Here is a 23,795-nt window from a genome sequence, read left to right as displayed (position 1 = left end):
CCGCGCGCGCCCGCCGGGGCGGGGCCGGCTGCTGCACGGACCTGCGCCGCGCTTAAAGGCGCCGCCGCCCCCCCCCTTCGGGCCCCGCCGGCGGCACCGGCCCCGCCCGCACCGGCAGCAGCAGGGAGGGAGCGGGGGCGGGGGGCGGAAAAGCCGGGACACGCCGGTTGCACACTCGCGGGGCGCGCGCATGCATGTTGCAGACACGCACATGTCAATTGCACACATGCACATTGCACGCAGACACGTTGCACACGCAGGAACCGCGCACACGCGGGGCGCACGCAGCAGCACACACTGCACACGCATGACGCGCACATGCCACACGCACCCCCCCCCCGTGTCACTGCTGCAGGCTGTGACACCCCAGCACACGAGAGTCCCCACACCCCACCCCGGCCCCAGCCCCGTGATGCCGCTGCGGGGTCACCGCAGGCCCGGGCTGGCCCATCGCACCAGCACTGGGGAGCACTGGGACAAACTGGGAAGGACTGGGAGGCACTGAGGACTGGGAGCACTGCAATGGACTGGAGGCACGGAGGCCTGGAGACACCGGGAGGTCGGGGGGGTGTATCCCCACAGGGGGCCGTGGGTGCAGCCGCCCCGCAGTCCGCCTGGCACCCATCCTGGCAGCCGGCGTCAGGCCCAGGGCGTGGGTGCCGGGCAGGATGGTGCAGAGCCGGGCCCGGGGGCCCCGGCGGCGGAACGGGTCGGACGGGTGCACGGGGAGGGGGGGCCCCCACAGCCGGGGTGGGTGCTGGGGAGCCGCCCAGGGACCCCCCCCGGCACCCACCGAGGGCTCCCGTGACTCACCGGGGCCTCTCCCCGCCCTGGCCGGCGGCCCCGGCGCCCTTCAAAGGGGAGCGGCGCAAAGGCGAGCCCAACCGGCTCATCGGGGTGCTGCGCCGGGGGGGGGGGGGGCGGCCGCCTGGGTTCCCTCCCCAGCACCCCGTGGGTGCAGCCATGGGTTTCCCACGCACGGACCAGGCGGACCCCCTTCCCTTGGGGAAACTGAGGCACGCACGACCCCCCCCCACCCCATCCACCTCGAGGGGGGGTGCGTCTGGGCTGGCAGCTGGGGCCGAGGCTGGGGGGGCGGGGGGCGGCCCCTCTTTGAATTACAAATGGACTCCGGCGAGCGCGGCCTTTGTCTGGGCCATTGTGTGGGGCCGGCAGAGGCCCCCGCGGGAGAAAGAGGGGGAAAAGCAGGCAGAGCCATCCCCCCACCCGGCTGCAGCCGCCCCTTCCCTCCGCCCCCCAGGGACAGGCAGCTCAGCAGTTCTTGGCTTTATTGGATGGAGGGAGGGGACACTTTCCGTGTCCGTGAAGGGGCCAGGGCGTGGGGGGGTCCCCAGCCCCACTCAGGGGGACACGGGGTGGCCGGAGCCCCGATAGCGTCAGTCCTTTGGCCGTAGGAGCGTGGGGGAGGTGGGCAGGCGGTGACCGGCAGCTCCCTGCCCCAGACGGGCCCTGAAGCAAAGGTGATGGGCGCAGCCCCAGCCGGCGATGAAGGCAGGGTGATGATTCAGGAGGCCCCGAAGGTCCCTGGGAGCGCAGGGGGGGTGCGGGCAGGACTCAGGCGCTGTTGACACCCATGTTCTGCATCTGCTCCTCCAGCACCCGCTCACCTCCCACCCCTGGCTTCTTCTTGCCCCCCTCCTGCTGCTTCTTCTGCTTCTTGGAGAGCTCCTGCTCGATGGGAGCCGGCTTCACGAACGGGATCAGTTCCCGCAGGTCTGGGCAGAAGGGAGAGTGGGCATCACCCATCACACACCCTCCCAGCATTGGGGGGCCCCCCCAGGACCCAGGCTGGGTGGGGAAGGGAGGGTGCTGGGTGTTACCTGGGGGCATGAAGTCTCGGAGCTTCTCGGGGATGCAGACGCCCTCCTCGGTCTGGTAGTTCTCCAGGATGGCGCAGATGGTGCGGGTAGTGGCACACATTGTGGCATTCAGCATGTGCACAAACTCCACCTGCAGCAGGGACACAGCGAGGGGGACGTATGAGATGGGAAAGGCCAGGTCGGGGGGACATGACCAGGAGTATCCCCTCCCCACCCAGCCCAGCAGCTCGGCCTCACCTTGTCCATCATCTTCTTAGTCTGTCCATAGCGGATGCGCAGGCGTCGTGCCTGGTAGTCAGTGCAGTTGGAGCAGGACACGAGCTCGCGGAAAGCACCAGAACCAGGGAACCAGGCCTCCAGGTCCAGCTTCTTGCTGGCAGCGTGGTTGAGGGAGCCTGGGAGAGAGGAGGGCAGCGTTGAGGGGGGTCCGCTCCCCTCCGCAATGTACCCATCCTGGGGACAGCAGCATGGGAAGCCCGCGAGGTGACTTGGGAAGGGACGTGGGGTTCCTGCTCTGCAGCACCGAGGCTGGAAAGGAGCATTTAAATGGGATATTTTTCCTGGGACAGTTTCCAGGAGGACTTGGGATGCTCAACTGTCCCCTTGGAAGGGACTGTGAGGACAGACACGGCAGGGAGCCCACACCCGGTCCTGGTGGACCCAGAGCAAAGCAGAGAATCTCTGCACAAAACCAAACGTATCCTTCCTCCACACCTCGGGGCTGAGGCACCTCCTCCCCCTCGCCAGGTCTGGGGACAAACACCACGGGAAGGTGAGCCAGGGACAAAGAAAACCAAGCCGGGAAGTCGGTCAGGGCCACCGTGACACCCAAGGTACTGGCAGAGGTGGCTGGCGTCCATCTGGGGCACCACAGCACAGAGAGGTGGCCCTGGTGCCACACGGCGAGGAAGCCCATCCCTACCCGAGACGATGTTGACGATGTGGTAGGGGATGCCCAGGGACTGGTAGAAATCCTCGGCCGTGGCCATCATCTCCTCAAACATCTCCCACGACTTGTTGTCATGGGGCGAGGCGTAGACAAACTGCTCAATCTGCAAAGAGAACGGAACGCCACGTTGGTGCCAGGCCTGGATGCAGCCCCAAATTCCCAGGAACACTGCCCTGGCTCCTCTCACCTTCTCGAACTGGTGGACGCGGAAGATGCCGCGGGTGTCGCGGCCATGCGAGCCCACCTCCTGACGGAAGCAGGTCGACAGCCCCGCATACTTGATGGGCAGATCCTCCGGTTTCAGCCACTCGTCCCGGTGCAGGGCAGCGATGGGCTGCTCCGAGGTGGCGATCAGGTACTTCTCGTCAATGGAGCTGTCGTCAGCCTTCTCACTGCCTTTGCCAATCACCTGGAGGGGACGCAAGAGCCACCATCCCCCTTCCCCAGGTGCTCCTTCACCTCTGGGGACTGACACTCCCTGGCAGATGCCTTCTGGGGCCAGCGCTCAGAGTGGGGACAGGATGGCTCAGGAAAGGCAGCTGCTGCTGCTTGCTGCTTGTTTGGCCTCCTTCAAAGGCCCCAGTGGCATCCTGCCAGCGAGGCTGGGGATGAGCCACCTCCCCAGCACCACATCGCCATGACAACTGTGTCAGCCGTGAAGATGGACCCCAGAGACAGGGAGCAGAAGGGAGCCACTGCCATGGTGGCGGTGGCCTCACTGGGGCAGAGGGGGTCTCAGCTGGCTCCCTGCCCATGGGGGAAGCCGTGCAGTGGTGGCTTGGTTGGAAAGCTGATGCTCAGAGGGGGGGTGCCATGTGATTAGACACAGAGACCCAGCGGGTGTCAAGTTGCTCACCTTGTAGAGCTCCTCGTCGAACTGGCTGAGCTGGGCAACCTCCTGCATCACCTCCTTCCGCATGAAGAAGGGGGTGTAGACAGGAGTGTAGCCCTTGGCCCGGAGGCTCTGCAGGGCATACTGGATCAGGGCCTGCTCCAGGAACACCAGGGGACCCTGGGGGACAAGGGAAGCCACTGCCTGTCACACACACACCCCACTACACCATCTCTTCTTGCCCAGCAGGTCTGGGAACGCATGGAGCCCAGGCCAGCTTCAGGTTGCTCCGGCTGCCAGGCTCAGCATCACCCTCCGACCATGGCAGGGATGCCAGAGCAGATCTGGAGGCTGCCCGGGCCACGGCAGCACCACCAAGGCCAGAGTCCATCCCATGCAATGAGCTGGCTCAGCACAAGCCCATGCTGCCGCGGAGGCTCCCATGGCTGCAGTGAGCTCAGCCCAGGGGAGGAGCAGCCACGACCCCCATCCTCCCCTCGTTTCCCTCAGCTCTCCCTCTAGCTCCTGTCGTTTCCATCCCCCCGCGGGGGTCTGGTCTCTCACCTTAAGGAAGTAGCCCCGGCTGCCCGCTACGACAGCCCCCTTCTCTCCCTCGTAACCATCCACCATCACCACCAGGTCTACGTGGGAATACTTCTTCCTACAGCTGCAGTCGCCCCAGACCCGTTCCACCTTGTTGTCCACATCCTGCACAAAGACAGAAAGAAGAGGAGGGGAGCACATCACCTCAGCTCCCCAGGGCTGCGGTGACACCAGTCTCTGCATTGTACTGGGCCCAGTTTGGAATCTCACACTACAAAGCCTGGAACCCCAGTCCTGATCCTGGCTGGTCACTTATTTTGTGGCCACTTGGCAGCCAGCCCAGCCCAATTCTGTTCCCCCAGAAAAATATTCCTGCTGGGTGAATGAAGGCAGCGGAGGGAGATCCCAGCCCCCCGGCTGGAAGCAAGTTTCCCATGTATTCCCTCAACAATGGCCGTGTCCAGTGTTGTCTGAGCTGCTCTTTGTGTGCTCCCAGCAGGAAACGCTGTCTTGTCATGCAGATTGCATTCACCCGCCCAGGTTGCGGGGGACCTCCCCACAGCGAGCCCCTCGCTTGTTGGCAGTTGTCTGGCTTTGATGAACTGGCACGGTCGGCTCTGAGCACACTCTCGTCCCTACCTCATCGTTGCTGATGGGCACCGAGGGGTGGAGGAGGTTCCCGATCTCCCGCAGGCTCTCAAAACGTTCTGCCTCCAGCCTCACGCGCTCGGCGTCGCACTTGAGGATGGCTTCATCGATGAGGAGACGGACTTGCTTGATCTGGGATACCTGCAGAGTCTGTGCAGGCAGCCGGGTGAGGTGGGAAAGGGAAGAAACCATCAGGGAGAGGGGGCTGGCAGCTAAGCACGGTTAATCGCGGACGCTCGCTCAACCGACACGGCTTCTGGAGCAAAACCATGGACTGAACACATCAAACAACAGCCCCGGAGGACACAGGACTGACTTAAGTCAGGCTCTGAAAGGGCCTGAGCGAACTATGGCGTCACACAGTGCTTGGCAGAGATGAGGGGGAGCAGTCAGCTCCCATGGCAGCAAAAGCTGGCCAGCGCCATACTCATTAAACATCACAGTTAACAAACTGGGAAGGAGAACGGGCAGGGAGGAAGGGACTTACAGAGGACATGTAATGACTGAGGCTGCTCAAATCCCCCACGGAAGGGCAGGATGAGCCCTGGGCTGCTGAGCTGCCACGGGACGAGGCTGAAATGGTCTTTACATGAAGGACACTGAGCAAGAGCTGGTTATTGCTGGCGTGGGATGAGGGAAATAAGGACTCTCCTGGCAGGGGGTTTGGGCAGTCCCCCCTCACTTGATGCTTGGGCTTTGGGCACCTCACGCTGCCAACTTGGGCAATTACAGGCAAAGCTCTGGACAAACTGGGTGGACCAGTTGCATGGAGCGGGGAGATGGGGTCAGACTCACCCCCAGGACGTCAGCAGTGAGCTCGTCGAGGTTCTGTGCACTCTCCGGTACAGATTCGTCTGTCCCCACTGGCTCTTTTTTCTGTAGAGGGAGGGAAAAAAAAACCCCAGCAGGATTAAAGAGTAAAGCTCAAGAGTAAAAATATTCCTCGATGATGTGAGGGAGAGGTCTGGAGAGCAGAGACCTGGGGGAAATGCCACCAGTTAGTAACTTCCTGCCAGTGAACTGCTGCCAGGACTGTCTGCCTTCGTGCCTCACCTTCATCTTGTCTCCGATCGTTTTGCTGCACAGGTTCTTCAGCTTGTTCAAGTTATCGGCACGAAACCTGCCTAGAAAGCAGAGGGGAGGGAACCATCAGCCAGCTGCACAAGTGGGAGTGGGGCTGGGATCCCTGCCTGGCACTGAGAGCAGCCGCAAAACCTCAGGTGGAGGCAGGAGAGGGGATGGCAGCTCCAGGGATGCCCAATGCCGCTGGCCTCGGGTGTTTCGGAAAGACAGAGGGGGTTTGACCGTGTGAGAGCACAGTGTGGGGCAGAGACGTGGGGAGCAGAGGACTCCCACACAGGGGTGTCATTTGACACCGCACCAGGCCATGGAGATGAGCCACAGTCCCACACCAGGCTGGAGCTGCCAAGAGCTGAGCGGATCCAGGGCTCTGGGGCCACGGTGATGAGATTTGGGCTGTTCGATAAGGGGACTGGAGATGTCCCCTTGGTGACACCAGGGCTGTGAAGGGCAGAGCCCGGGACACAACCATCCCTTCCTGGCAGGGCAGCCTAAATCAGAGACACACCAATGCCAGGGGTGTGTCACCCCAACAGGGTGACATCCCCATCTACAGGCAGGATCAGACCCATGGGGCTGAGCAGGGGGAGATCCAGAGTCAGGAAACACAAAGGTTAACAACCAGGGAACAACAAAGACGACGCTGGCAGCCTCCCATGGACCCCACGACACCAGCAGACACAGGATTGCATCAGCCGGCTGCTCACCAGTGCATCCTGCCAGCCCTGCAACTCGCGGTTACGCGCCAGCGCACCCCTCTACGCCACCCACTGCCGCTGGGATAGGCTGGAGCCCCGCGAGGAGGGGGCCAGGGCACAGCCCCCACTGTTGGCCTGGAAAGCTGGCTGGTCCTGTGGGATGAAAGGCCCTCGGATAAAATTAAGGCAGCTACAACGGCACAGTTGGAGCCAGGGGACGCGCCGGGCATGATTAAGCAGGGCCGGGCTCATTCACATCAAGGCAATGGGATTAAAAGGATGTTTAAAGCTGCCTCTTTCATCCCGTGGCGGCGGCGAGGGGGACCGAGGCGCCCTGGGAACTGCGGGTTTCTGGAGCACCCACCCCTCTTCGCCTCCCACCACACCCTCCTCCGCACTTGGGCACCCAAAACCAGGGCTGAACGGCAGCTCCTGCTGCCCGACCTCCCAGCCAGGCCAGGGGCAATGGGGGCAGCTGCCCCTGCAGCCATCCCTGCTCCTGCACCCTCGAACTGACCGGGCACAGGTTTACCCCAACACGTGGGGGTGACACCATGCGGGACCCCCCCTGCCCTGCCTAGTTGGACCCTGCAGCAGTGTGGCTCAGGTGGCAGCGCAGGAAGCAGATCCCTGTGGATCACCAGTGGGGCTGGATCACGGGTGAGGATCCGCACGCAGGCCAAGGGGGACTGGCACTGGGGACCTGCCCCAGGACTGGGGAGGGGGAAAGGGGAGATCCACCAGGAGAACCTCTCCCAAGCCCTAGGGAAGGAGGTGAGGGGGACCCACCCAGGGAGAGGCCCCCACAGGAATCCACCCACAGGATGCCCCAGTCCTGGAGGGGGAAAATCCCCCAAGGAGATCCCCCGGGGCTGGGGAGGGTCACCCTGCCTTGGTGAGGGGTTTGGGGATCAGTCCTGGCCCTGACAGGGGGAAGAAGAGAGGGACCCCTGAGGGATCCCCCATCCCCAGGGAGGTGAGATGGGGGGGGGCATCACCTGGGGACAGGCCACCAGGCTGAGGGTGCTGAGAGGGGTCCCCCACCCCGGGGGCGTGTAAGAGGGGATATGCCCAGCCTGGGACAGAGGGTCCCCTCCGGGGGGATGCCAGGCCCTTCTGGAGGTCTCTCAGCCCCGGGGGGGTGCCAGGCCCCCTCAGTCCCCCCAGCCCTGGGGGTGCCAGCCCCCGGCCCGGCCCTCCGCCCCACGTACACCTCCGCCAGGCGCCGTCGGCCCGCACCAGCGCGTCCACCAGCGCCGGGTCCTTGAAGCGTTTGCGCTGCATGTCCCGCACCATGGCGGGGTCGCCGCCCTTGTCGGCGCGGAACAGGTCCAGGTCCAGCACCATGATGGCGGCCACGACTCCTGTCAGACCCCGGCGGCGACGGCTCCTCTCTGCGCATGCGCGGAGCGGCGCATGCGCAGATACTCAGTCTCCGCAGGTAGCGCCGCCGCCAGCCGCCAGGCGGCGGTGGGGCGGATGTGGCCGCCGCGGGGAGCACCGCCCCCTGGTGGAGGGGCGGCGGCACAGCGGGGCGGGGGCACCGGGAGGGGGTTCGGGGGGGTCCCAGCACCCCTCGGCACGGCGGGGGGCCCCGGCGGCTCTGGGTGTCTGCATGGGCACCCCTGAGCACCCCCAGGTATCTTTCTGTCTCCCCGGCTACCCCTGGCCACCGCCAGGTATTCTGGTGGCCCTTAGGTACCCCCATCCCCTGCATCCCCCCACCCCCACCCCACAGCCACCAGCACCCCCTGGAGTCCCTGGGTGTCCCCAAGCGTCCCCCCGTGCCCCCCTACAGCACCTCATGGCACAACCGTGTTCCCCATGGCACCCCACAGCACCCCAACATTTGCCTCTGATAGTGGCAGCGCAGCCCCCCCCCCAATGCTGGGTGCCAGCCCCGATTGGGGGACACGTCCCAGGACAGTGTCCCCCCCCCCCCGGGAAGGCCAGGTTGGGGTGGCCGCCCCCGCCATGGGAGAAGCCCCTTGTTCTCCCCACCGTCTGGTCCCTGGGGGGCTCCTGGAGGGGTCTTGGGTGACCCCACCCATGTGGGGACCCCATCCCTGTTCCCCCAGGATGGGGCAGCCAAGCGGGGGGCAGAAAGATCCGTCTTTATCACACTGCCGGGACACGTGGATCCCCCGGCACTGCCTAGAAAACGTGGAGAACCGTGAGAAAAGGACCAGGGGGTCCTGGGGGGGCAGAGGGGGCTGGCAGTGACCCCACCCCCCTGTGCCAGGGGATCCTGGGTTCTGCGGGAACGAGGAGCTTTGGGAGCGAGGTCACAGGGGACTCCCAGGACACCCCATGTTGCGGGGGGACGTGCATTGACCTGTGTGCCATGGTGGTGGGAAAGGCCGTGCCAGGAGCTCCCAGCATCGGGCACCTGCTGTGGGTCAATTTGTGCCAGCAGCCAAGTGAGCCCAGGCAGGGAGAGGTGGGTACGGGGCTGGTGCTGGGCTATGGCACACCTTCCCTGGTATGGCATGGCACGGCATGGCCTGGCACAGCCACAGTCCGCCGGGCACTTGCCTTAGCACCCCAAACTGCAACAGCAGCGCAGGAGGCAGCCGTGCCACGGCCGGAGCTCACACACACGTGTGCACGCACCCACCTCCATCCACACGCGCCCCCCCCAAGCAAGTGAACACCCACCCGTGTCCACACACACCCATGTGTGCAACCCCATCCCACATGCGAGCACCCTGCACATGCGGGTGCTATGCCTGTGCGCACACCCAACACACTCTCCCCCCAGTTTTGGTGTGCTCACACTCACATGCACTTGCGCCCCCCCACGTGTGCCGGTGCCCAGCTGGGGGGGGGGGCGCAGGACACACACACACACACGGAGCCGTTGTACAAACCCCACACCTGTATTTGGCATTTTTTGGCGCTTGGCGGGGGGAGAGACACGGGGGGGGTGGGGGGGTGGACGTACAAAAGCTGTAATGAAGGTCCGGTCTGAAGCGGGTCCCTAAGGCCACATTGGGGGGGGTGGGGGCTGGGCGCGGGTGGCCCCCCCACCCCATCACAGCTCCATGGTGGTGCTGCTGGATGACGTCTTCAGTGGGACGGAGTCGAAACCATCCGGCGTCCTCTGCGGCAAGCCCTGGCGTCAGCAGGCTGAGCCCCCCCTGCACCGCATCCCCCGTTTCCCCCCTGGGGTGGGGAAACTGAGGCACGGAGCAGCCACAAACCACACCGCCGCTGTGGCTTCTCCGGTGTCTGCTCTGGGGTTGTGCCTCCCTGCCCTGCCCTTACCTTGGACGTGAGGGACTTGATTTTGCCAAAAAGCGATTTCTTGTTGGCAAACACCAGGTCGTCCTCAGCGTCCTCCCCCTCCATGATGGCACAGCTATCCGGCGCTGGCAGCTCGCTCTCCTTGGCTGCTGCATTCATCACGAGCTTGGAGTATTTATACTCCAGCCTGGGGTCAGAGAGGGGACAGTGAGCAGTGGCATTGGCTCCCCATGACAATGACTGTCCCCCCAAAATCCTGGTGGCATCACTAACTTTTGGTTCTTCTTCCAGAAGTAGGCGGCGAGGGCGGCGAGCAGGATGGCGGCACAGGTGCCGGCAGAGATCCCCACCTTCAGCCAAAAATCCACGCTCCTGCAGCCCTTCACCTTCTGCGCCGGCAAGCTCTGCCCACCGCGGCACAACCGGGGCTCCCGCCAGACGTAGGTGGTTCTCTGGGGTGGGGGTATACAGGGGGTTCAGTGGGGTGGGTGACCACCAGCCCATCTCTGTGGCATCCCACCTGGTGTCACGGTTGTACCTGGATGCCGCCAAGGCAGGCGCCGACGATGGGGCGATAGTGGCCAGCGGAACAGCGGGGACAACCCTCGCCCGTCACCCAGAGAAAGTGGAAGGTGCAGCCATCGCAGGTGCCCTCGGGGCATTTGCTGAGGGCGGGGGGGAAGACAGAAGTGGGGGGCTCAGGCGGCGGTTACAACCCAGGGTGGGCGACTCCAGGCATGGGGACGGCTGGGTCCCCACAGCAAAGCATCCCTTGGGATGGATGCACCCCACGCCCTGCCAGCAGGGGTGGGCAGGAGATGGGGGATCACCCGGGGGGTGTGTGTGAGAATGCTCTCCCCCCCTCCGCCCCCGCCCCCTCGTCCCCAAAGCCACCCGGTCCCCAGCACCATCCCCACCCACCTGGGCACAGCCAGGGTGCCGGCACCCGGGCGCAGCGGGTCACAGCGCAGGCGGATGGTGGTGGTCCGGCCCCCGCTGCAGGGCTGTGTCATGTCGTTGGACCTGCGGGGGTTGACACACACTGGGGGGCTTGGCGGGGGGACAACAGGGTACCCGTTGTCCCCCCGCCCCGGCCACCCACCCTCACCTATAGAAGAAGATGATGTCGGGCAGGTCGGGGTGGCCGGGGGGGAAGTGCTCGGGCGGGGAGGTGATGCCATCCAGCGTGGAACTGGCAGTGACGCCTGTGGTGAGAGCGGGGTGTCCCGGTGACACCAGGGTCCCACGGGAGGGGACGGCAAGGATGAAGGCCAAACCATGGGGGTTTGCACCAGGTTGGGACACCGGAGCACCCTGAGTCCTGGCTCACCCATGACGCGGTCAGCCAGGCTGACGGGCTGTGAGGACACGGCTGTCTTGTAGCCCATGACGTCAGGGGGCACCAGGATGGACTGGCACACGTAGGATGTCACCACCCGGTCAGGGTCACCCTCTCCCACTGGCAGCCGTGCATCCGTCACGTTGTCCATGCAGGAGGCCATCTTCCTGCCCTGGCAGTGGGACAGAGGGGGGTGACGCCGGGCAGCGATGGCACACACGTGTGTGCAGATGTGCATGTCTGCAAGCGATGGTGCATATTTGTGTGAGCACCTGTGTATGCATGACCATGTGCACAGGTGTTTGCAGGACTGCAGGTGTGCATGTGTGTTTGCATGAGTGTTTATGCGTTTGCATGTCTGTTTGCACGAGTGTGCGGGTGTGCCTGAATGTTTGTAAGGCTGTGTGTAGTTGCATGTGTGTTTGCATGACTATGTGTTTGCACATGTGCATGTGTGTTTGCATGAGTGTGCAAGTGTGCGTGAGTGTGCATGCATGCTTGCATGTTTGTTTGCATGAGTGTGCACGTTTGCATGACCACGTGCATGTGTTCATGCGTGTTTGCATGGCTGTGCATGTGTGCACGGATGACTGCATGTACAGCTGTGTTTGCACAACTGCATGCATTTGCACGCTTACATGACTGCCTGTGTGTGCATGACTGCACGTGTGCATGTTTGCACCATATATGCATGCACATGTGTGTGTTTGCACCACGCATGCATGCACACACACGTTTCCCTCACCACGTGCACCCATCCCCGCCTGTTCCCACAGCCGGGGGAAGACACTAACCCCGTCCCGGAGCCAGCAGGCAGGCAGGCAGTGTTGTGAGTGCTGCCTGCATGGCGGGCAGCGCTGCCTGCCACCCTGGCCTCACCTGGTTGCCGCAGAGGCTGATGTTGAAGTGGTGGAAGTACTTGAGGCCCTTGGCGGTGAAGCTGGGACCACTGGCGAAGGCTGTGCCAGTGGCCAGTGCCGAGAAGTCATAGTGCAGGATCCGGCCTGGCAGTGCCAGGGAGAAGCTGCAGTTGTTGTAGCAGAGGGAACGGAGCTGGGGTGGCAGGAGGTGGCAGTCAGGGACGGCTGGAGGCTGACGTCACCCCACTGGGGACAGGTAGTGTCACCCTTCAGGGACAGCCGGGGTCATCCCCTTGGGGACAGCGGAGAGCTGGTGTCTCCCGTCAGGGACAGCCAGGGGGGTGGTGTCACCCACCCTGTCACCCATCTGGGATGGCCAGGGGTGCTTGTGTCACCTCCCTGGGGACAGCTGGGGATTGGCATCACCTATCTGGACAGTGTCAACCACCCAGGATGGCCAGAGGGGCTGGTGTCACCCTCCTAGAGCTGGCTGGTGCCACCCATCTGGGACATCTTGGGGGTGGGGGGCAGGTGTCACCCCTCTGGGGCCCACAGCATCACTTGTATGGGATGGTCGGGGGGGGACGACTGGCATCGCCCGTGGGGACATCACCCTGCCACCTCACAGACCCCCACCCCCAGGGGACACGTGGGGACTGGCACCTGGTTGCTGTGGGTTCCAGGTCCGCAGGGGTGGCAGGCAGGGGTCCCGTCAGAGGGGTGACCCCGCAGGTAGGTGCCGGGTGGGCAGGGCTGGCAGGTGCCTGAGCCACGGTCCATGGCATTCCCAGGGGGACATGGGGCACAGGATCCGGCCGGCTCAGGGGCACACTGCCGGCAGAAGGATGCCACCCCTCCCAGCACGTTGGTGACATTGACGGAGTAGAGCTTGGCCACGTCGCTGGTGTACCGCCGGCCCTGGCACCAAGATCATCTGTCACCATCGCCCACCTGCACCCCCCAGCACCCCCGGGGGGCGTCACCCCCCCGTCCCTCACCGCCTCGTGGTAGGGAGTGCGCTGGAAAGCCCAGGTGAAGCTCATGGTGGCATTTTTCTCCACTACGTAGGTGTAGGACTGCTTCCCCTTGGGGCCTGTCCATGTCTCCACTGGTGTGTTGGTGCGGGAGTTGATGCCCTGTGGGGACACAGGGATAGTGGGACCCCCCAAACCTGGGGTGTGTGTCCCCAAATCCCCCCCCGTGTCCCCCCACTCACCACCATGAAGTAGAGTTCACAGCTGACACTGCAGACTGTCTCAAAGACGAAGGTGATCCTGGCCACCTCCTTGCTCTCTGCATCCTCCAGCACTGGACTCGGAGGGCTGGGGATGGTGTGGGAATGCTGCCAGGCTCTGCCTCATGGCAATGTCCCCCCACCTCCCCGGGGACACCCTGGTGCTGGTCCCCACCTCACCTGAAGCCGGGGACCACCAGCGTGAGGATCATGAAGTCATTATCGGAGGCTCCCGCCGCCGTGTAGATGTGGTCCCCAGCCACCTCCCAGCCTGCAAGGACACAGTGATGGCTCAGCAAGGTCCCCAGCTGTCTGCGCAGGAGGGAGCGGTGAAGGGACATCATCCTGGCACTACCTGCCATCCCCTTGTACTCAAAGTTGATGCCGCTAAGGACGGTTGTCTCCATGTTGGGGGGCAACACGTTCCACCACTTGTACTCCAACCCCAGCGCTGGCTCGGTGCCCGCCGGGCAGCTGAGGCAGCCTGGGGACAGGAGGGGACAACCCTGCACCGAGGTGGCACCCACCTCCCCCCCCCCCCCCCCAGCAGCTCTGGGTGCCCCGGTCACCCCTTGGGGATGATGACAGGGACATCCTTACTGGAGCCGTTGGAGTAGGAGCCGTAGGGACAGGGCTGGCAGGTGCTGCGGTTGCTTTTGGCGAAGCCGGGGTTGCAGGGGGGGCACTTGGTTTTCACCCCGGACGGGGGCAGTTTGGCTGCTTGGGGAAGCTCCTCGCTGCAGATTTTCGGTTCTGCCCACTTGAACATCAGCTGGGTCTGCCCAGGCGGGAGCGGGGGGGCTGAGTTGAGGGGACATGGGGACAGCGGGTGCCAGCCCCTCGATATAACCCCTCACAGACTGTACCTCCCCGCGGGTGTCGCAGGCAGTGTGGGTGTAGAAGTAATCCTTGTCGGTGCAGGGTGGCCGCGGTTTGCAGGATGCCGAGCCGGGCTCTGCCGACCACAGGGAAGAGACGGTGGCTGAGCCAGCCCGGCGAGGGGACCTTACCGCTGTCCCCATGGGATGCCCTGCCACTATGCCACCAGCGGGATGCCCATGTGTCCTCCCGCAAGTGCTGGCAGGTCCTCCCTGCCCCTTGCATCACCTCCCCCTTCCCCAGGGGCATCCCCACAAGGGCACAAGGGGAGCCAGCTGCCACTTCTGGGTGAGAGGACAGTGAGGGACAACTCTCACCGGCATAGGTGCTGGGCTCACAGGGCTGGCAGGCGGTGGCTCCTTTGCTGGAGAAGGTGTTGGCGGGGCAGAGCTGGCAGGTGGAGGAGCCAGCGGCGGGGGCGTAGGTGCCGGGTTTGCAGGGGAAGCACTCGGAGGTATAAGCCACCCCTGGCAGCAGGAGGGTGCTCAGGGTGCGGGAGCCTTTGTGGGGGGCGGTGGGATCTCCCCACCCTGCGCCCACCTACCTGTGATGCCAATGTTCCTCACCAGCACTGGTTTGGGGACCTTGGACCACACAGAAAAAGCCGTGGTCCGCCAGTACAGCACATTGTTGCCACGGCTCAGCTCCACCTGGAAAAGGGGTGGGGAGGTGATGGGGGGGTTGGAGGGTCCCACTGCTGGGGAGGGGGTTGGCTCCCGTGGGTGGGGGGTTGAGGCAGTAATCCCCACCTGTCACCACCCATCACCCCCTCTGCATCCTCATGGAGCACCCTCTCCCCAAGGGGGAACACAAGGGACCCGGGGGGTTGTGCCAAGGGACCCCCTCCTCGTGTCACCTCCTGCCCCCCCCCACTCACGCTGTGAAACTCCCAGCCCTTCTCCGTTGTCCGCATCCAGCGTGACTCCTCCACGGTGGGCTGGCACTGGTCGTTCTGCACCTGCAGGGCTGGCGTGAGGATGGGGACCCCCCCATGTCCCCAGGAACAACCCCCCATGTCCCCAGGAACCCCCACTCTCCAGCCCTGCACCTCTTCGGCCCCCGGCACCTACAAAGAACTCAAAGACGATGCTGCTGTCGGGGTAGATGTACTCGAAGGAGACAGTGCCCGACTGCTTGAGGTTGACGGCGTACATGAGGGTAGCTGTGCACTCATCCGTGTTGGAGGCCACGTAGTCCCCCAGTGGCACCCACGTCGACCTGGGGTGGGTGGCACAGACTGTGGGCTCCATCACTGCTCCAAATCCCACAGCAAACGGGATGGGGACAGTGGGGACGGCTGTGATGGTCCCCAGGTGAGTGGAGCAGGGAGGAGGCGTTGGACATGGGGGCTTGGGGACAGCACGGGGAACTCTGGGGACTGAGGATGGAGGGGACAGCCCAGGGGATGTGTCACTGTGTGGGGCTGGACCCTTATCCCTGCAGGGCCTTTCCCCCTCCAGCCCGTCCCCACCGCACTGGCGAGAGGCAGGTGGGCTGCAGGGAGGAGGAGAGGGGGATCCTGCCACGCCAGAGCCGTGCCGGGGATGGCAGCTGAATAATTAAAGGGCTGCTGGCAGTAGGTTACATTTCCAAGTTGCATAAATGCTGCGGCGTGGGGCAGCGCGGCGGCTGCTGGTGCAACTGGCTGCTGGGAGGGTTTGGTGGCTGCTGGTGCTCATCAAAGGGCTGTGGTGGAAAATAAAGGTGCTGGCTCATGGCGCAAAGGTGGGGGGACTCCCGTGGGTGCTCTGTCTCCCAGGAGGGCTGGTGTGGGGGTCCCATGGGGTTGGGGTCCTGCCATTGTGGGTGGGGGTGATGCTGCCAAGGTGTCCCCTTGCTGTGGCTGGGGTGTCCCCCGCAGCGCCTTGCTGGCATCGCCTCCCAGGGAAGGGTGACAGAGGGAGCATGGGGGACGGGATGTCAGGGAAGTGGGGTGCTATTTGTGCACAGAGGTGTCGCAGCACCCATCCTGCACACTGCTGCACTGTGCCCATCCCCGAGCATCCTCCCTGGAGCATCCCAGCCTCCCCCATTAATGGGGAAGAACCGTGCCAGTGGCGGTGTGATGACTCACGCAGTGCAGTTCTCCACCGTGTCACCGAAACCGTTGTCGACCTCCAGGTTGGTGGCAACGTTGGCAAAGCCGTGGGGCACCTCATCCCACTCATCGAAGCGGACGCCAGTGCCCAGAGAGTAGGTGCCCTCTGCGCAGGGCTTGCACGCCTGCGCCTTCATGTCCAGGAACTCACCTGCCTTGCAGGAGAAAGCTGCCCACGTGCAACGAGGGGGAGTCAGGGCAGTGACCCCCCACTCCCCACAGTGCTGCTTTGGCCTCATCATCCTCAGTTCTGCTTTTCTGAGTCCTCCCCGCTAGTGGAGGTGCCCGGCCGGCGCTGGGATCCCCCGTCTCAAGCATCCCTGCACAGCCCCACGGCAGCAAGGCAAACCCCCCAATTTATGATTTTTGGCAACTCTGCGGCACTTCCCTGCCTGACCTCCAGCTCTTTAAACTCAGCGAACAGTAGGCAGGATGTGACCCCGTGCCGAAGCGCGCTGCAGAGCCGTGGCACCCCCAAGGCTTGGGGTGTGTGTGGAGTTCCATCCCCCCATCGCATCCCAGGGACCGCTCCTGCAGTAGCATTCCCGGTGATGAGCTGACAGTGCTAACGAGCACTTATTGCTGCTGAGCAGACAGGTCCCATTGCCGCCTTTGAAGGCATTGCGCTGCGACGGAGCTGATGAAAAGCTGCGCTTCATCTCGCTGCTCCTCTCTCCTCCCTCACCCTCCTTTCCCACCCCTGCCCTTCCCACGCCCCAGGATCCCTCCACCCCCCCCCAACCTTACAGCACTCGGTGCCCTTGACAGGGTCCGGCAGACCGGTGCAGAGTCCCGGCATGTGTGGCACAGCCACTCTCCACCGTGAACCTGTGCTGTCACATGCGGTGTACTCGTAGTGGTACTCTGACTGGAAGAGAAAACACACAGGGAGAGCTGCGGCCCCGAGACCCCCACAGCACCCCACCTCGAGGGGCTGCCCAACCCCCCCCCAGCACGTGCCTGGCCACCTCTTGCATTGGTATTTTTGGTTTAAGCCATTGCGACATCCTGCAGTGCCCAGTCCCCTGGCTTGGCCAGCTTAGCCAGGCTGCTCAGTGTGGGGGGATGCTCAGGGTGGACCCCTCCCTGAGGGGGGCTGAAACCCCAACATCCCCCGAGTGCCGGCAAGCAGATGGAACCCTGGCACGGCACTGTTTGCCTTGGCATGGCCTGAGCATGGCGGCACGCGTTGCTCATTAAACAAGCTCCTCAGTGCAACCCGGATGCACCGTCCTGCTGGGGAGCCACCAGCCCCAGGACATCCACCTTGCTGTGGGCACCCCTCAGCAGTGCTGCCCCGCTGGGTGCCGGAGCAGGGAACAGCCAGGAGGAGAGGAGAGGGACTGGGGAGAGCAGGGCACTGTGACCCCCCTGCCGTGCCGCCGGCTGCCTCCAAGCCAGGACTGGCTCAAGGCCGGCAAGGAGGCAACGCCGGGGGCAGGTGCAGCCCAGCTGGCACAGTTAATCTCCCGGACACCACGACGGTTGGGGCTGGCTGTTCCCTGGTTGATGCTGGTGCAGTGGGGTACCAGGGGACAAGGGAGCAATGCCGCAGCCCCCCCACCCCGCTGCCTCCACTGCAGCATCCCCAGGGTTTCAGAACTGGGCGACGTGGCTTCGTGCTCCCAGCAGACACCAGAGCGTGGCAGGTTGGTGAGAAAACAATGCTTTGATGTTTCCCGTCAGCTGGAAACGGTGGCGATGGGGTGGAAAAGGGGGATGAAGGCTCTGTCTGCAGCACCCCCTGCCCGCATACAGGCAGCACTGAGCCCCCCACGGCCCTGGGATGAAGATGCAGAAGAGGGTGCCCCCCCCCCCCCCGCCAGCTCTCGGCAGCCCCGTGCCCCAAATATCACTCCTGAGGGATTCCCCTGGGAAGGGTTTTTCCCTCTTCCCAAACTTCCCCCTCACCCGGGCACAGAACTGAGTGGCTAGGATGAGTGATACTAATTACTCCCCTTTATAAAGGCTGCAAATTTTAAAAAAATCTAAAGAAATTGACCTAATTCAGTCCCAGGGCAGCTCTGCAGCAGAGGGAGGACCCCAGGCTGCTCCGGCCAGGGGAGGGAGAGGGTCTGTCCCCAGTGGGGGGACAGGGGACATAACCTCCATGGGACTGATCCTTTACAGGGACAGGTGCCAGCCACAGTCTATTGTTTCCAGCTCCAGGCCGTGGAACAGACACACACACACACACACACACAAACTGGATCATGGCACAAAAAAATTACTGGCCCAGATGAAAAGCAGCCGCAGGGTGGGGAGACCTGGCAGGGAGTGAAGTGGTGGTTGTGGGCAGCAAGGACCCCATGGAGGGAAATTTGGAAGCTGGCGGGGGGGGGTGCCCCGGCACCACTGTCCCCAAGGTGGCTGGGACCTGGCGAGTGGCAGAGCCTCCCAGCTTTTCCTCGCAGGACACTTTGTCCCCACTTGGCCACCTCGTGCCAGGCTGGGAATGGCACGTGGCTGACAGGGACGTGTGTGTGTGTGTGTGTGTGTGTGTGACCCCTTCATGTTGTCACCACCCCCAGCAGCGCTTTGTGCCCAGAGATGGTTTGCGGACATTGTGATGTCCCCCAGATGGGGACCAGCCTGGGGACCCAGATGGGGGGGGGGGGGCTGGAGGTGGCCCCAGGGTGACCCCGATCGAGGAAAAGGGTGTCCCCAAGGAGATCCCTCAGCAGCAAAGCCACCTCGATTGTCCCCATCCCTATAGGGGACCCCGCGTAGCCCCCCCGCCTCTTCCCTTTACAGGCAGCACAGCCGTCTCTACGTTCCCTATAGACGACAGACCCCATGGGTCCCCTTCTAAGACTGGAAGACCCCGGGGACTGGCCAGTCCCCCCACGCTGTAGGGACCCCCCCATCCCCGGTGCCACCCGACCCCCCGCCCCGTCCCGGTCCTCCCCATCTCATAGGGACCAGCCCCGTCTCCGCATCCCCCGTGCTAAGGGGGGGAATGTCACCGGTGTCGTGTCCGTACCCCCCCCGCCCCGTCTCCCAGTTCCGGTACCTCCTTGCAGACGTGCAGCCGTTCCCCGGTGCGGCCCGGTTGCACGGTGGTCGCCAGACACAGCGTCAACAGCATCCACCGGGCCCCGGTACCGGCCATGGCGCAGCGGCGGCGGCGGCGGCAGCGCTCGGCCCCGCGCGGGCACCGGCCCCGAGGCCCCGCCCCCCGCCAACGGCCCGGCCCCGCGCGCGCACCTGCCGCCACCTGCCCCCGCCCCCGGTACCGAGCATCACCCATAGGAAAGGGAACAGCACCGGGAACGAAACCCCGGGGACGGTTCCGGGAGTTACACACCGGAACAACACCGGGCATCGCCTCCCGGGAATGGCACCGGCACCGGGGATGTAATCCCGGGAACAACACCGGCATCAGCCCTGGGCAACAGCACCGGGCGCATGTCCCTGTGCAAAGGCACTGCACCCCCTCCCCGGTAACGGCCCCTCCTCACAGCCCCCTACCCGCGCCCACGGGTGTGTCCTCCGTGCCCCCCCCCGCCCGGCGCGGTGCCAGCCCTGGGGTGGGTCAGCCCGGGAAGGAGTCGGTGTACCGGGACGGGATGCAGCGGGGCAGGGGGGCACAGGCGAGCGGGGGGGGGGGGGAGGGCACGTGGGGACACGGAAGACATGGCTCCATCTGTGGTGGCACAGGGATGCCAGCAAATCCCGTGGGGCCGGGGGACGTGGCCATGGGGTGGGGACATGCCTGTCCCCATGGCAGCACGAGGACATGGCTGGTGGACATGGCGGCGCAGGGAGGGGCCCATGCCCCACGGTATCACCTCAGCAGACGGAGGCCCCGCAGGACCCTGCTGAGCCAGCGTCCCCCCTCCTGGAGTGTCCCCACAATGCTGCCACCAACAGCCACCATTCCTGCCCAGAGAACCACGGCAGCTTCTCCCAGTAGCACCGGTGCCACGGCCGTCCCCGGTCACCACCTGCCGATAAAGCACCAAGGGGCACAGCTGGGGTGTCACCCACGGGTGTCCCGAGGGATGCATGGTGCAGTCTCCTGCCAGGCCTAGACACCCCATATGGTGCTTGCACACCTTGCATGGGGCTTGCGCGGCCCTGTGCAGGGCTGGCACAGCCCCATGCAAAGCTCACACGTGCTACACAGAGCCGGCACGGCCTTGCACACAGCTGCCGCGCATGCAAGGGCTCGCACGGCCCCACGCGAAGCTCACGTCATTGCATGGAGCTTGCAGCGTCTTGTGCAAAGCCCTTGCACGCTGCAGTGCTGGCAGGACCCCATGCAGAGCTCACACGTGTCACAGAGAGCTTGTGGGACTTCGCACACAGCTGCTGCATGCAACAGGGCTCGCACAGCTCCACACGAAGCTCACGCGCATCGCACGAAGCGTGCAGGGCCTTACAGAAAGCCCTTGCACGCTGCCAAGTCTGGCGAGGCCTGGTGCAGAGTTGACACATGTTGCACAGAGCTGGCAAGGCATCGCACACAGCTCCCACGTGTTGCACGGAGCTTGGAGCCCAGTGCACAGGCCCTGCAGACCGGACGGCTCACACAGCCCCCTGCAAAGCTCCACGCACATTGCACGCAGCTTGCAGGACCTTCTGCACACCTCCACAGGCTGCAGAGCTGGCGGGGGGGGGGGGCGCCTGTGCACAGCTCCCACGCGTTGCATAGCGCTTGTAAAAAGGGTGGGGGGGGAGGCGGGAAGGAGGCCCCGTGTCCCGTTCCCACGCATGAGGCAGCAGGCTGGTCCCGGCGGCGGGTCAGAATCGCAGGGCGCTCAGCGGCCGCGGCCTCGCCTATCTGATCGACTCATCCCGCCCGCCGCCGGCCACCGCACAGCGCCCGTGGGCTTCGCGGCGCCGCTGCTCTTCTCACCTCGGCCCGGCCAGGCCCGGCCGATCGAATAAGATCAACGTGTAGGGGGTTGGGACTGGCGCGCGCCTCGCACACCCGCCTTGCACACGCACACCCACCCACACCCACTCTGACAGACAGACAGACAGACAGACAGACAGACAGACAGACAGACAGACAGACAGACGCCTTGCACACCCACCCACCCGAACCACACGTCGCCACACCCCACCCGCCCGCGCCCCGCGCCGCCATTTTATAGGGAGCCGCGCGAGGCACGACGGGAAGAGGTGGTGCGGGCCACGCCCCGCTCCAGCGCGCCCCCTGGCGGCGGGAGGACCCGCCCCGCAGGGGCACACACGGACGGACAGACGCAGGGGCACGCACCTCCCCCGCACACGTGTGTGCGTGCACACACGTGCACTGCGGCCCTGCCTGCCCGTGCTGTGCATATGCATGCACACAGCCTCGCTTTGCATGCTCACCCCCACGGGCATGCACACAGGTGAGCATGTATGTGCATCTCAGCCTTACCCTATCACCCACACACGTGTGTGGCCTTGCACACCCCTCCCCTGCAGACACACATGGCATGTGCACCTTGCACACTCACCCCCTATGCCCCATGGGGCAGGAGGAGCCCCTCACCCCACAGCAGCCCCTCACTCACGGGATCCCCTGCCCCACAGCAGTCCCTTGCCCCACACCGCCCCAGAAAGAAGCCATCGCTGCCCCCAGGGGAACCCCCACTTTATTTGCACATTGTGGTCCAGTGTTCACAAACCAGGGGGGTTGACAAACCCCACAGCTACAGGGGGGAGACCCCCACCGAGGGACCCCACATGCTTCCAGGGGAGCAGGGAAATCCCACCAGTGAGGAGGGGGCCCTGCCTGCCCCCGGTCCACCTAGTTCCTGCAGTGGGAGGGGGCCACGGTCCCACCAGGACATAGTGTTCGGTGTCAGGAGAAGGCGCTCATCGGGCACAGCCGCATCTTCCCTCTTGCTGAGGGGCCTGCCGAGCCCCCTCCCTGCTGCCCCCAGGCTCTCTTTCCAGCAGCTTAAAGGTGGCCAGGTGGCACCCATCGCTGCTTGGCCCCACTGAGGGGAATGAGGTGGGTTTAAGCAGGGTGCTGGGCCATGGCGGCTCCCCAGGGCCACCACTGGCAGGGTCCAGGCTGGTGCCGGAGCAGTTGGGATCAGTACCAGAGTCTCTGGTTGTCGTCATCGTCGCCACTCCCAGCATGTGCCCGTGGGGTCACTTCACCACCAGGACGTAAAAAGCCATGAGGACACAGGAGACAGCCACGGCCACGTGCAGGCGGGTGCCGATGACAGCAGCTGTGGGGTTGGAGAAGAGCAGGGTGAGCCGGGCTGGGCAGTGGAGGGAGTTGGGGACGCTCATGTCCCCATCCTGGATCCCAACGGCCCCATCTCACCCTTGTAGAAGACGCCCCAGACGCCGCGTTTCTCAGAGAGCAGCCAGGCCTTGAGGCGCGGCACCTTCCGCAGGTAGGCGCAAGTGCAGACTAGGAGCAGCCCAAACACCAGCAGCCCATCCAGCGAGTACACTGCATGGAGGGGGCACGGGCAGCCGGGGGCACCCCGGCCTCCCAGCTTCAGCCCCCCAAAGGACCCCGGCCTCCAAGCTCCCCCTGTCCAAAGGGGAACCAGACTTCCCAGCTCCCCCCCACCCCTCAGGGGGCCCCAGACTTCTCAGCATCTCCCTCCCAAAAGGACCCCAGCCTCCCAGCTTCAGCCCCCGCAAAGGACCCCAGCTTCTGAATTTCCCCCCCACCCCCCTCAGCGGGACCCTGGCCTTTGAGATCCCCCCGAAAGGGGACCCAGACCTCCCAGCTCCCCCTCACCCCCAGGGCACTCAGACTTCTCAGCTCCCCCCTCCAAAGGGACCCCGGCCTCCGAGCCCCTCCCCCGCCTCAAGGGGAACTCAGACCTCCCAGCTCCTCCCCTCTTCCACGAGGGACCCCAGCCTCTGAGCACCCTCTCCCCTAAAGGGAATCCCAGCCTCCCAGCTCCGCACCCCCCCCCCCCCGGGAGGGGACACCGGCCTCCCAGTTCCCCCTGAGAGGAACCCAGACCTCCCAGCCCCCCCCCAAAGGGACCCTGGCCTCCCCGCTCCCCCCGCCGCCCCTCAGGCCTCCCAGCTCCCCTCCTCCAGCGACCCGGCGTCCGAGGGACCGGTCTCCCCCCTCCCATCCCCGGGGGACCCTGCGGTGCCCGAGCAGCCGTGCCCCCCCCGGAACAGGCCGTGCCGCCTCTCACCGTTGGTCATGGCGGCGGCGGGCTCCCCCCGCGCCCCCCGGTCCGGCGGCGCTGCGCATGCGCGCGGCCCCTCCCCCCCAGCCAACTCAACACCGGAGCCCACAGGCGCGGCCAGTTGCGTGCCGATAGTGACAGGCACGGCCAGACGACTACCGAGCCGCCAGGCGCGGAAATCGAGCCGGCCTGCGGGAGCAGGCAGCCTCAATCGAGCGCCTATGGGAGGGGTAACACCAGTATCTCCCAGTACTCGCCCCAGCAGCCCCTGTCCACCCAGGAGCACCCAGTCCCCATCCCAGTCCCCCAGTAACCCCCAGTCCTCCCAGTAACTCCCCAGCGCACCCAGTCCCCATCCCAGACCTCCCATAACCCTCAGGTTCCTCAGTAACTTCCAGTCTCCCCCTTACCCCCCCATTTCCCCAGAACATCC

The 23,795-nt window shown here is 64.8% G+C and overlaps 3 protein-coding genes and 1 non-coding gene across 6 annotated transcripts; all 4 read right to left on the bottom strand.

The window, feature by feature from the left end:
• Positions 1–1,274: 1,274 nt before the first annotated feature.
• On the bottom strand, positions 1,275–7,987 carry SARS1 (seryl-tRNA synthetase 1). The gene is made up of 11 exons (XM_054804104.1): positions 7,803–7,987; positions 5,867–5,937; positions 5,609–5,689; positions 4,805–4,963; positions 4,187–4,330; positions 3,647–3,802; positions 2,978–3,199; positions 2,764–2,893; positions 2,079–2,236; positions 1,842–1,971; positions 1,275–1,736 (listed from the first exon to the last, which is right to left on the bottom strand). The coding sequence occupies exons 1-11, from the start codon at positions 7,936–7,938 to the stop codon at positions 1,576–1,578; spliced, it is 1,548 nt and encodes a 515-aa protein (XP_054660079.1). The 5' UTR covers positions 7,939–7,987; the 3' UTR covers positions 1,275–1,575.
• Positions 7,988–9,462: 1,475 nt separating this feature from the next.
• On the bottom strand, positions 9,463–19,648 carry ELAPOR1 (endosome-lysosome associated apoptosis and autophagy regulator 1). 3 transcript variants are annotated; one of them, XM_054804172.1, is made up of 22 exons: positions 19,261–19,646; positions 16,995–17,115; positions 16,224–16,416; positions 15,220–15,367; positions 15,027–15,107; positions 14,694–14,799; positions 14,467–14,616; positions 14,137–14,225; positions 13,871–14,048; positions 13,626–13,754; positions 13,451–13,541; positions 13,253–13,358; positions 13,035–13,172; positions 12,700–12,954; positions 12,056–12,229; positions 11,168–11,348; positions 10,946–11,042; positions 10,759–10,860; positions 10,376–10,502; positions 10,111–10,289; positions 9,859–10,024; positions 9,463–9,694 (listed from the first exon to the last, which is right to left on the bottom strand). In XM_054804172.1, exons 1-22 carry the CDS (start codon positions 19,627–19,629, stop codon positions 9,626–9,628), a joined length of 3,249 nt encoding a protein of 1,082 aa, XP_054660147.1. In that variant the 5' UTR covers positions 19,630–19,646; the 3' UTR covers positions 9,463–9,625. The 3 variants fall into 3 exon arrangements, 2 of the variants coding, with proteins under 2 accessions (XP_054660147.1, XP_054660148.1); XM_054804173.1 differs by lacking the exon at positions 12,700–12,954; XR_008574178.1 differs by lacking the exons at positions 9,463–9,694; positions 9,859–10,024 and having other exon boundaries at positions 10,154–10,289; positions 10,759–10,841; positions 19,261–19,648.
• Positions 19,649–20,988: 1,340 nt separating this feature from the next.
• LOC129196579 (small Cajal body-specific RNA 2) lies at positions 20,989–21,301 on the bottom strand. The gene has a single exon (XR_008574182.1). It is a non-coding gene; the product is annotated as a small Cajal body-specific RNA 2 (non-coding RNA).
• Positions 21,302–21,816: 515 nt separating this feature from the next.
• Positions 21,817–23,426, bottom strand: TMEM167B (transmembrane protein 167B). Its single transcript, XM_054803786.1, has 3 exons — positions 23,369–23,426; positions 22,525–22,656; positions 21,817–22,426 (listed from the first exon to the last, which is right to left on the bottom strand). Exons 1-3 carry the CDS (start codon positions 23,376–23,378, stop codon positions 22,344–22,346), a joined length of 225 nt encoding a protein of 74 aa, XP_054659761.1. The 5' UTR covers positions 23,379–23,426; the 3' UTR covers positions 21,817–22,343.
• Between the last annotated feature and the right edge of the window lie 369 nt (positions 23,427–23,795).

Source organism: Grus americana, chromosome 25, assembly GCF_028858705.1.
Source record: "Grus americana isolate bGruAme1 chromosome 25, bGruAme1.mat, whole genome shotgun sequence".
NCBI classification, from domain to species: Eukaryota; Metazoa; Chordata; class Aves; order Gruiformes; family Gruidae; genus Grus; species Grus americana.
This window is presented reverse-complemented; position numbering and strand designations above follow the sequence as displayed.

What these genes read in the sequence shown, in the direction of transcription:
- SARS1 (XM_054804104.1), bottom strand. Translation starts at nt 7,938, where the DNA reads ATGGTGCTGGACCTGGACCTGTTCCGCGCCGACAAGGGCGGCGACCCC. An exon ending in TGCCCATCAGCAACGATGAG is followed by an intron (nt 4,331 to 4,804) that starts GTAGGGACGAGA and finishes GTCTTTGTGCAG; the next exon opens with GATGTGGACAACAAGGTGGA. An exon ending in GCGTCCACCAGTTCGAGAAG is followed by an intron (nt 2,894 to 2,977) that starts GTGAGAGGAGCC and finishes TTCTCTTTGCAG; the next exon opens with ATTGAGCAGTTTGTCTACGC.
- ELAPOR1 (XM_054804172.1), bottom strand. Translation starts at nt 19,629, where the DNA reads ATGCCGGTGTTGTTCCCGGGATTACATCCCCGGTGCCGGTGCCATTCC. An exon ending in TGAGCCCAGCACCTATGCCG is followed by an intron (nt 14,226 to 14,466) that starts GTGAGAGTTGTC and finishes TGTGGTCGGCAG; the next exon opens with AGCCCGGCTCGGCATCCTGC. An exon ending in GACATCATCTTCTTCTATAG is followed by an intron (nt 10,861 to 10,945) that starts GTGAGGGTGGGT and finishes CAACCCCCGCAG; the next exon opens with GTCCAACGACATGACACAGC.
- TMEM167B (XM_054803786.1), bottom strand. An exon ending in CTGGGGCGTCTTCTACAAGG is followed by an intron (nt 22,427 to 22,524) that starts GTGAGATGGGGC and finishes CCAACCCCACAG; the next exon opens with CTGCTGTCATCGGCACCCGC.